Here is a 12,287-nt window from a genome sequence, read left to right as displayed (position 1 = left end):
CCAAGTCCTGCTCAGATTTTGGCTAACACACAGCTCATGCCAAGGCCTGGTGTATCCTGGGAGTAGTGCTATTATGTAGCCACATGTTTGGGTTGATACCTATCCTAGACTGTAGTCTTCATTGTACTAGCCTGATTACCTTGTATAAACAATGCATGCCTTACAACGACTATGCCCTTGAAGAAGAACTAGAAGACTGATAGAAGGGGAACATCCTGCCCTCAAAGGTGTCAGAGGCTAGGTGATTGCCAAAAAACCAAGAAGTCAGCAAGAAACTGCGGTAACTAGGGGAAAGGTAAAGGCGGCAGGGGGAGATCGCAACCACCGACTCAATTCAACACTGGAAAGACTTGCCCCCCCCACCTGCAAGGAGCATGCATGCTAATTTACATAGCAAGCGAAGCTAATTTGAAAATAACTAATCAATGAGCATGAATTTAGGCGGGCTTTTACTAACCATGTAACAATATATATTCGCTGTAGTTCTTTTGTCTGGTGTGCTAGCTTTGTGGAATTACCACCTAGCATCCACCTTTGCGCAAACATGAGCTAAATAAATATCTCAGCTCTGTGTGTAAGATTGGCTTATTGCACACCAGGTACCGGACCCTGCTTGTGGGACAACAATTAGGTCAAGGCAAAAGCAGCATGTAGGCAGGATATGATGGACAGAAGGGCTAAAGGTCATTATGCAGCTGTTACCACCTGCAACTTGCAGTCTCCTGCAGCCACAATCCTTGCACATTGATTGTCTGGCAGTTCCTTCAGAATCCACTAATTTATAGAAATAGTATAGACCAAACTTCCAAGCTGGAAGGTATAAATATGTCAGCTTACCCAAAAAGCTTTTGAAATGTATCCAACAGCAGCCAGACTGCTGAGGCTTTCGTGCTTCCCAGTGTGATACAGAAGAGGTCTGCACCGTGATGGAGAAGGAAGGATGAGCACCCTCTCTGTCAGTTAGGCAACTATTTTGCTCATTGGGGTGTGAGCTATGAGTTGCGAGTTATGAATTGGAGAACTCGTGAGTTAATAACCTCATGAATTAAAGGATGAATTAGTGAATTCACATGTTAGACTAGTCTGTACAAAGGGCATTGAGTCCTTGTTTGATGTTTTTGTTTTCTTTCCTATTGAGCTCAGAAAATAAAGTTTAATTTACAGAGTATGCCGACCTGTAGATTCAAGAGATCCAAACAGACCACGACATGTGCTTGCATTGCAGTTTCAGCGTACTGCTCTATTACCCTGCTAAACCAAGATCCCATGTAACAGCAAGCATCTTCAGACAAGTAAACTGGTATTAGAAGACTAAACCCTCCTCGTGTGCAGTATCTAAAGGAACCTCGTTTGAGAGTATTGGAGTCTTGACAGTAGCCACAGAATGTTCTTTGGCTGTGGAAATCACAGATAGTTTAAACGTTACCTTTAGTTGAATCTATCACACTGCAATTTTTGACACCTCTACTGATATAGCACATGAGGATGTTTTTATTCCCCTAATCACAACAATATATAATAATTTTTAAACCCCAAGCAACTGCTGTCACTCTAGGAGTTGCAGGAATACCTCTTACTACAGTGGGATTTTTTCTACAATGTTTGACTGTTCAAGAATAATTGCCATAGTACAAAATACCAGCAGCTTCTATTGATCTGATTTCTTATGCAACTTGGTAAAATTCCCACGCAGGACATAACTACACTGGATCAAGTTAATAACCTTCAATATGTAAAAATCAAAATGCAAAGGCTGCACTTGAAACTTTTCTGTTGGCTGAAGCTTTTCTAACATTATTCACATTCTACTTCCAGATCGACTTCCATTACAGAATATTCTCTCTCTCCGAATCTCGATTCTCATGCTTTCAATGAACCCAAAATCATGCCTTCTACATTTCCTATGGCAGTCTGATATTCAGAAGAACCACCACACTCTTCTGCATGGGGAGAAGTTACAGATATGATGTGCTTAAGGACTAAGATTCTCCATTAGTTTATAAAAATGATAAAACATTTCTCCTTATGGCATACTGGAAAGAGAGGTATTGGCTTGGGCGTCTGAATGTACCTAAACTCCACTGCACAGATTCATTGTGGAAGGATACAGAGCATAACCAATACTACCACCCTCGCTTTAATCACGTCCCTTATTTTAAGAACCTGTTTCTAGATCATTTTTTATTACACTGTATTAACATGAGTTAACTAAACGGTAATTGACAGCTAACTAAGACTGCTTTATATTCCAGTGAAAACAACATACAATTTAAGAAGATAGATTTATTTTTACTCATGGTTCTTCTTCTAATATGAAATAAAAAACTTTCAGTGCCTACACTGCCCTTTGCAATCGCACTGGTAAGTTCCTGCTAGCAGAGAGTTATTTAGCTCTGATCAGCATGACCGAGAGTTCTTGTATACACTAGCCGTGAACAACATTTACTCCAAGATGATGATTAGCACCAGATTTACACAGCACTTCAAGGCTGCTTAGTCTCTAGTAGTAAAATTATCTACACATTTTGCACCCCATGCTCCTCTAAATAGGAGAGATAAACCCATCCTCAAGGGACACAAAAAAAAAAAAAGAGTGAAGAAAAAGCTGTAGGTAAATGTTTTTATCATGAAATAGCATGCTAACGAATGGAAGTTCTTCCTGATTAAGCTAAATTCCCTAGTAAAGAAATAATGCAGGTATGATTGTTTACTATTTCTTCTGAAGCAAAATTAACAGAGCTTCCTCAATCTAAATGCTAGTGACAAAAGCAAACAACATATAACCATAAATACGAGTGTTACTAATGCATCACAAGACACTAAGTTTATACAGTCCTAAATACCAAGCAATAAAGTAAAACTAGAGTGATTGAACTGAAAGAGCAAGAATGACATTCATGTAGTGACATGATTTGTCATTACACAAAGCCCTTTTAAGGTTACTCTTACTTCCAAATAATCACATTTTAAATATTCATTTATCATGGCAGCACAGGTATGAGCAAAAACACTTGTGACCTGTCACATTTCGATGAAGTAAGTAAGGGCACACGTTTTTGCGTTATTACACCAACCACTTTAAACGTCTGCATCACAAAACACTGAGAACGGTCAGCACATCAATACTATCATCTGAAAGCGACACCAGAGAGAGAACCCTTCAGTGAATATGCCTTCCTAAATTCCTTGTTGTGCAAAATGGAAACGTACGATACATGAGCTACGCATATTTTTCAAACAGAAGCTATTAGAAAACTTACGTCAAAAAAGTTATATCATTGTTCTTGTAAGTTCAATGCATTGCTTTGCAAATACTACCTGGAGTCTTACGGTGAATGGCATCATCTGTTACACTTGAAAATCTGCCACCTGCTCTCAGTTCTGAGGCAGGTTCTGAGCACTTCGAGACACACTGTTCAAACTTCGGAGTCACTACAGCATAACGAAGCAGCTCTTCATATTCATCCTGTCACAAAGTGATGTAGAATAATTACAAAACTACAGTTACATTTCTAAAAACTAGGTATATGTAGGAAGGAGTGGAAACGGTTTTCGATAATTTTTGAGAGGCTTTTTATTATTTTTATTATGGTGAAAACTAAGAGGATTTCCCTTCAAGTTGCAAAAGCGAGCTGTTTTCCTACCATGATTATAAAAACAACTTATCTTTCTTTTGTTTCACGTTCATTCCAATTACAACTAGATGCACTGTAATAGTTACACAGACAGACTTTGCTAGATGCCAGAATTGGATACTATAATAGGCACCTTAAACAAAAACATGAAATAAAGTTCCGGATCATGTAAGCTATTAATCACCTGATACTATTTCTAAGCATTATTATTACTGCAAAGAAAAATACGTATTTTTATAGCCATGACAAAGATGCTACTGAACACAGTCACGTTTCACATTCTATAACATTACAATTTCTTTGGTAGGAGTTCTAAAGCCAAGCATCAAAAGACATTTTATTATCCAGTATTTTCTTTAGATTAATTATTCTTACCTTATATTATGCATTTTTAAAATTACATAGGTATAAGCAATGTGTATATATAACTAATATAGAAGCTTTCCTGTTAAAAAGTTACAAACCAATCTAACTGGTATGTAGCATTATACTATGTACCAAAGTAAGCCAATTAACTTAACATTTTTTTGAAATCTCCTAGTTCAACAGATTTTCAGAATGAAAGTATTTAGAGTTCAATGTGAAACTGTGAACAATCTGTATTATAACTTAAACATACAATCCAGTAATTAATTAAAAAAGTTCCAGTAGCAGTTAAATGCTGAAACCTATCAAAGCCACTAATTAAACATTTGGAAAAAAACGCCAGTTGGAAAGTACTAAACCAGGCCACTAGCAGTCATTTTTTCTTCACTTAATACTATCGTACTAATTCTGTTTAGTATCCTAATGAGGTCAAATCTCAGAAACCAGTTGTGAATTGAAAAATTATTTTCCTCCTCAAGCTGGGGAAAGTTAGAGTGGAAACACTCAGTTAAAGGTACCACTACCATCTGAAAAAGATAATGTTTTAAAACTTTCAGTGTAACCCTTACATTTATGTGGGTTTCAACTAATTAAAGAACATTTTAAGAAGCTACGTTTTGTACATTTTAGCTGAATTCTAGTTTCCTTTCAAATTTCCATTTCCCATCTTATAGCCTATCATGTTAAAATTAAAAGGCTAAATAAATGTATGTGAAGCTATATAATTACAAACAAATACATAGTGTACCTTTTTGATAAGCAAAAGGAAGCATCACATTCCATGTAAAAGGTATAGTTAGTTGCGAATCAACAAGTTACCAATTTTTCCATATCTTTCTAAAGAAATACAGATATGATTTTATCAGATTTCAGAAGAAAACAGGTATCTTCAGATGAGCTATTCAACCAGAAACTACATGGATCTATACAAAATTCCCTGCAGCAAAATTTCAGCAGAGTAAAAAAGCCAATATATTAGTCTTTACCTTAACTCATCTAAATTAAATGATCATGCAGAAGACATTAGATTACTTCTCTGTCTTCTTCAAAGAGTTCGTGTGACCAAATAGCAACTTAAAACTAATTCTCCCCCCACAAACAAGTTGGTTTTTAGTCAGAGCTGATGCAGCTGCTTCCATGAGTACCTTATGCAATTCAAGGGACATAGTAGGTAAGACGTCAGGTGCAAGCAGGTGGCTCATTTAGAGTCACCCAATTTAATCACTAGCACACAGTCTGTCTTACTTATAGACATCCTGAGCACTCAAAATATACATATCAAGTTATGGCAGGAAATTTACCTAGTCTTTCAAGTTCTAACACTCTTATTAAAGCCCAAAGAATCCACTATGTGCAAGAATACACTCTTATTCACCAACAGAAAGTGTCAATAGACAGCATTCAGTGAAAAATCTGGAAATAAACACTTATAAATTACAATATTTACAACACTGTTGGAATGAAGTTGAAAGCAAATATAAAAAAAACCCACAGTATCCTAACTGTAGCTAGAAACTTAGACACAAAAAGAATAATCCTGGAGACTGCAATAAGAATATGTAAGACAGAGAAATGGAAACGTTAAGTGATTAAGTCTATTATCTCAACCTTAAATATTCCATAACAAGGACACTGCCATTGGAACGCAATATTGACCAATACATTTCAAAACAAAAACATAGTAAAATAAAATTAACACTATATCTTTGGTTTACTTACTATCTTTGTTCCACTTTAAACAAAACTTTCAAGCTGTTATGTCAACTACAAAAATTCTGTTAGAGCATAAAACTATAGGAATATAGTTCTACGGCCTGAAGGTCAGAGGAGTTTTGATCATTTAATGCATACCACCTTGGTTTTGTAGAAGTAAATAAATTAGTGTTGCAACAAGCAAAGGGCACGAGCATTCAGAGGTTTGGGGTTTTTTTCTTCCTTCTTAAAGCATCATAGAAATCTACAGATGCTGCATAGAATTTGTCCTTAGGATTACAGCCAAGGTTACCAAACAACATGAAAAGAATGGATTGAATGGACAAAGTCTTGCAGAACTCAATTATAAGTAAATGGAAATTCTCTAAGAGGCAGTGGATTCTTTTTAGAAGGAAAAGGTAATAATCTGGCCTCTATTTAAAAGCATCAAATTATCAGAAAGGCCCAAACAAAACAAAACAAAAAAGGCCCTTCAAAATTATCTAAAAGGAGTAGAGTACTTTCCTGTCAATATTCCTATTGCTCAGCTGCGACCCCAGTATTCTTCTTTTTCAACAGTAATAGACTCGTATGAGGAGTAGCTAAGGACTTTGGGTTTGTCTAGTTTGAAGAAAAGGAGGCTGAGGGGCGACCTCATTGCTCTCTACAGCTTCCTGAGGAGGGGAAGTGGAGAGGGAGGTGCTCAGTTCTTCTCCCTGGTATCCAGTGACAGGACACGTGGGAATGGTTGAAAGCTGCACCAGGGGAGGTTTAGACTGGACATTAGGATGCATTTCTTTACTGAGAGGGTGGTCAAACACTGGAACAGGCTTCCTGGAGAGGTGGTCGATGCCCCAAGCCTGTCAGTGTTTAAGAGGCATTTGGACAGTGCCCTTGATAACATGCTTTAACTTTTGGTCAGCCCTGAAGTGGTCAGGCAGTTGGACTAGATGATCATTGTATGTCCCTTCCAACTGGAACTATTCTATTCTATTCTAGACGTGTTCTCAGTTGCAAAGCAGTCATTCATTAATATTAGTTTATGTTATCATTCTCTACAAGGTGGCCTTAAAACCTCCTTGATAATCAACCAGATCATAAAAGAAAATTCTGGTCTTTCAAAATTTGTCACACAATGCCTTCATCCTGTTTTCCAACTACAAAAGGCACTGGAAACACAGATTAATTACTATTGCTGAACAAAGATTAAGAAAACTTATCCATGAGATATGGCCACAAGAAGAGAAGCATACGAACTGCAGAAATGAATCGCCCATAAACAGGTAGTTTAAAAGGGACAAAGTCAATCCACATGAAGAAAAAACCCCCTTAATTTAACAATGCTTCTGCTGTATATGTCCATTCCACCAGGTAACAAAAGTGAAGATGCATTTCTACAGGGCAACTAGCAAAACTTATTTTTGTCAAAAATAGTCTGTTTTGGACAGAATCCTATCAAAGGAAAAAAACCACCCACGACTTAAATAGGAATAACCAATTATTAAAGGATGGAAATATGCTGCTTTCAAAAGAATAGGACAAAGATTTTATCTAGTATCTTTGCATCCTCCCAAAAGAATGCAGAGCACAGAAAAGGAAAAACCCGCACCATTAGAGTTCCAGCATATCTTGGCATATTTGATGCAGAAAAAAAATAGCATTTCCTTTCTGAGATTAACTTGTCCACAATCCTCTTCCAAGGGAAACAAATCCATTAAAAAAAATTCAGTTCTTACAACATCATGTAAGAAGCCTAACACATAGTTACACTTCATCCCTCAGAAATAATGGGTTTCTATACTACTGTGTCAAATTTATGCTTCTTGATAAGACTTAACACACATAAAAAAACACCAGAAAAAAAAAAGGTAAGAAAACTGTACAATTTTACTTGTAGCTGTCATTGATCAACCTCTTAAGTTTAGGTAAGAATTTTCACAAAAATTGAAATTTGTTGTGAAATGCACAAAAGGGAATCCAAGTGAAGATATTTTGATCTCAGATTTTTTTTTTGTCTAATTTGCTTCTTTTCACTGACATTTTTATTATTTTCCTGTACAACATAAAAAAGATGCAAGTTTTGTTAGATTTCCTCATAGTTGTCCTTTGCCAAATAAAATGCCATGACAGTGAACCAAATGAGGTTGCCTCTTTCCTACCTGAAAATCTGAAGAAACAGAACTGCCCCGAACAGAGTCTTTTGGCAAAACTGGACTTGTGCTTTTCTCCTCATCTGATGACATTCTGCACAAAGTTAGTCTATAAAACAGTAGAAGCTGAACTTCATTTTTCAGTTCCAACATGTTTACTGTATGTTCACCAACATTTTCCCCAGAAACAGAGATTCTGATGTAGAAACTACATCAATGCCCACTTGGTGGGCTAAACTGATCGTATAGTCTCATTATATAATGCTAGGTAGGAAACTGCCTGATCCAAACCATACTCAAAACCATGAAAAGAATTCCATTGACTTTAAAAGAAAACAACGGAAGACCCAAAAGCAACAATATAAAAGTTTTCTCTTATTTTACATTGATTGAATAAGTTTAATACCTAATGCTTCATGATACACAATATAAATTTTTACATCAATGGTAACTAAAATACACTGCTAGAGGGAAAAAAGAAACAGATATATCAAGAATAACAGAAGCCTTAACTTACAGATACATTCCTGTGTCAATCCCTTCTTCTTATTCATTGTAGTTTTAGAGCTTATCAGCTTGTTTCAGTACAAAATTCCTATAGAGCAATAGAGGAATGACTAAGCTACACTGTGATTTTTCCGCCCCCTGAACTACCTCAACCACAGACCAAGCTGCAATGATGCCCTGAACACTCCCGTTCAATACCCTGAAGCCTTCACTTAGTGGTCAACATCGGTCTCCCTCTGCTTTTTCGACTCTTCTTGACTTATAGGCCCAGGAAGACAAACAGATATGGAAGGACAGGTAATGCCTTAGGTTCAGGTAATGTAAATCATTCCAGCAATTTCTAAGCAAGATAGTGAGGTATTCTTTGAACATTTGGGAAGCAGGCGATGTTGTAGAACTGACAAGAAACTTGAAGACCTTCTGAAAGATATATGTATCTTTTAATTTACTGCAGCCTTGAATAAGTCCTTCAGTGAAGAACTGAAGCTCTTGTGATAAAACTTGATAGGATATGGGGGAAAAGAATTCTAAAGGATATGGGGGGGGATGAAAGGAATTACAGAATGAATGGGAACTGAGTATTAAGCAAGGTGAATTTGTTAATGAATGAATGGCAGAGTGATATAGTTGCCTGATGCACATGAAAAACAATCGCTAGACATATTAAGCAAGGAGTTCTCAGCAGAGAGTAAGCACGGGAAAAAGATCATTAACAAATTCACCTTGCTTAATAATCAGTTCCCACTCATTCTGTAATTCCTTTCATTCCCCCCCATATCCTTTTAGAGAGACCTTTAAAACTGTCAATTATAATTTTCTCATCAGTTGTTTTTTAAACAGATGCATTTTCTGACAGAAATTTTATTTTTAAATTGCTAGTTGTACTGTCATTAAATTGGCAGGAATATCCTCCTGAAGCATCATCATCTTTTTTCAAAATGTCAAAATTGCAATAATCTCATAGCTCTCTACATAGGAATACAGATGGAACTTAATTGTCTTTTTGTTCTTTGAGTTATTCTAGATGCTGATTCTTCCTGCACCACAAACACTCTCTCTGCAGCAGGTATCTACACCTTTCAGAATGGGAAATTCGTTTCTGTGCTGAAGATGGACATTTTAAAAATGGCATAAAGACAGTTTTAAATGCTGAAACTTCCTATAGCCCAAGGTTCAAAAGACATGATTACCATCTCCCTACTTCCTGCTGAGCCCTAATATACCAACCATGTTTTCTACGTACAAAATATGAAGTCTTGGGGAGGTTTACTAAACACTTTTGTTGCTGTATACCGGTGTGTGGATGAGAGAAGAAATACTAACTTCCTCACCTCTTCCATTTTCATTGTCTCCTGCTCTGATAATTCTCTTCTTTCCTCTCTCCCACAAATTATTCCCTATCTGTTCCTTTGGTTTTGGCCTCTCTATCTAATCAAATAACTTTATACTAGCACTCCCCCTTCCTTTAGTCGATAAATTCTTTTAATAACAAAAAAATACTTCTTCAGTAATCTTAAAAAGTCAGCTTCAACTCCATATGCCTTCCCACTCATATAGTTTCTCAAATTGTATGTCCCGAGTACCCTAAAAGTCCTGGAGGTATTCAAACTGTGTGTAGGCATTAGGAAGGATAACAAAGGACCAACTATTTAGCACTTACAGGAATTAAAGGTGTATTTGCAGCCAGAAATCACAAATACTGTTCTCTTTCCTTCTCAGTCCACTTAAAAAGAACTAAACTACCATAAATTCTTCTGAGAAACAGGAGGGCAAATGGAGTTTCACATGAACACAGATGAGTCCAAGGAAGTAGAGGAGAAAAGTTTCTGAACAAACATTTTGGAAGAAACCTAAGACCACTGTCCTGACTTCTATTTTCAGTTTTCTGAGATCATGCCCTTGACACTCAGTTTAGTGTATCTAGTTCTCTGCTTATCACTGAAACTACTTTCAAGTTTGTGGTCTTCCAAAACTCAAAACATTCCTTCATCACAAATGATGCTACCTCTACACTGCAGGCCACTCTTCCCTTCAAATCTGTAACTGCAGCTTACCTGTTTGACACTGTCTTACAAGAGTCTCTCACTGTCAAGTCAAGCTCAGTGTGTTTGCCTCCTCTTCCCATCCCTTTTCTTTATACCTGTGGACTAGCCCTCCACTCCCATCCGGTCTCCACCTGACTGCCTTTACTGACTTGAATGCCACTTCAGATTCCACTAACAGGTTACTACTTAAAGTTCGAGCTTTCCCCACATTTCTATGTTTTGCCTGTCTGTACCTCTAATGTTTGTATCTAGAGTGTAACCTTACATTTTGATTATCGCAACATTCCAATGAAAATCCCAGTAAACCTAAAATTCTAGAAATCTGCTTATGTACAGAACAGATTGGATTACTATGATAAATTAAGATAAATACACTTCTTTTAAGCTGATGTTTACAGACATCATTGCCATGTCATGCTAAGAATAACTTGTCTGCTTTGATCTCAGTGAACAAGGACTAAGTTCAAGAAAATACTGGATAAGTTTCTAAAACAGAAATCAAGGGATATTAAGACACCATCTCCGGGTCAACAAATTGATTTGCTAAGCTGCAAATCACTATATGGTGAGAGACAAGTGAAAGGAGCATCTTCATGCTTACCGTGTTCTCCTAATCTTACCTGAGCATCTGCCAAAACGTGTCTGACTTCATTAAATAAAGATTCCTGTTAAAAGCAGTAGTTTCTTCCAAACCATAAGTGTACGACTACAATGCTAAGACAGCTACTTTTAGAAACAGGATGCAATTATAAACATCTTTGGTCTGACTCACCATGGCTGCTCTCATCCTTAATTTTGAATTGCTTGAGCTGTGCTCAGGATTTTGTGCTTTTGGGTTTGTTTTTGACTACAAGTGATGCTTTCCAAAGAATTTAATGTTGCATTCAGATCAGAGGACTCAACACCTAGGAAGGAGAACTACTCCATCTTCCAGTACACACAGGACATATTCTTTCCCCTTAACTGTACCCCCTTGCAAAGCAGCACTGCTCAAGTCCACCTTTTCAAGCTTCTCACTACAGCATCTCTGCAACTACCCCGACGCCTGCAGAGCTGATACTACAGTGACCACCGCTGTCATGTCAACTAGCGACAACAAGGACAAGCCGCAGGGTGTCACACAGACACCTGGGAGGCGCAGCCGTGTAAGCACACGGGTGGACAGGCAGGAAGGAGCACAATTCCGTATGTGAACAGGAGATTTTTTTTTTTTTTTTTTTTAAACAGGGCCTTTAAGGCAACCAGCCCAACTACGAGGGGGCAGGGGGTGCCCACAGGCCCCCTTAGAGAGAGGTGGGAAGCTCGGGTCGGGGGGGCTGCGGGTAAGCCGCCGGGCAGGAACACCGGGGTCACGGAGAAGGTACTGTGGAGGTCACGGCCCCCCGGGGCGCAGCAGCCCCGGCCGCCCCCCGCCACCCCCCTCTCACCTGCGGGCACCGGCCGCCCCCAGCCGCCGAGCGAGACGGTTTCAAACTACCAGAGCGGAAGAAGAAGCACTTCTCCGATAGGCTCAGGGTGCGTTTACAAAGCATTCTCTGATTGGGAAGTTTGCCGGCAAAATATCCAATTAAATTGCTCAGCCGGGGGGCGGGCGTGCCAGTCCGTCCCATCGCCGTCCCTCTTTTGCCTGCGGCCGCTTTGCCTCCCGCCGGCTTCTGCCTGTCAGCGGCTGCCGCGCGCTGATTGGCGGCAGCGTTCCCGGGGCTGGTGCGCGGGCCGCGGCCGGCCGTTGGTGGGGGCGGGAGGGGCTGCGCGCGGGCCGGGGAGGTACCGTGATACCGTTAAGGGCGAGCGAGCGAACGAGCGATGGCTGCAAGGTGTTGAGTTAGCTCCTGCGGTCCCGCGAAGTCTGTGGTGGCTCCGTGGTCCTGGCCTGCGCCCCTTACCGAGCC

General features: G+C 38.9%; 1 protein-coding gene across 1 annotated transcript in view; it reads right to left on the bottom strand.

The window, feature by feature from the left end:
• The window catches only part of POC5 (POC5 centriolar protein), a 30,059-nt gene extending 18,132 nt beyond the window's left edge, over positions 1-11,927 (bottom strand). The window contains exons 1-2 of the mRNA XM_076361967.1: positions 11,823-11,927; positions 3,319-3,466 (exon numbers count right to left, since the gene is read on the bottom strand). Coding sequence (XP_076218082.1) covers positions 3,319-3,466; positions 11,823-11,927 — 253 coding nt within the window. The remainder of the gene's footprint in view (positions 1-3,318; positions 3,467-11,822) is intronic.
• Positions 11,928-12,287: the final 360 nt, after the last annotated feature.

The sequence above is a fragment of the Aptenodytes patagonicus genome, chromosome Z (assembly GCF_965638725.1).
Source record: "Aptenodytes patagonicus chromosome Z, bAptPat1.pri.cur, whole genome shotgun sequence".
Taxonomy (NCBI): Eukaryota; Metazoa; Chordata; class Aves; order Sphenisciformes; family Spheniscidae; genus Aptenodytes; species Aptenodytes patagonicus.
Note: the sequence above shows the minus strand (reverse complement) of the source record. Positions and strands in the feature narration are given on the sequence as shown.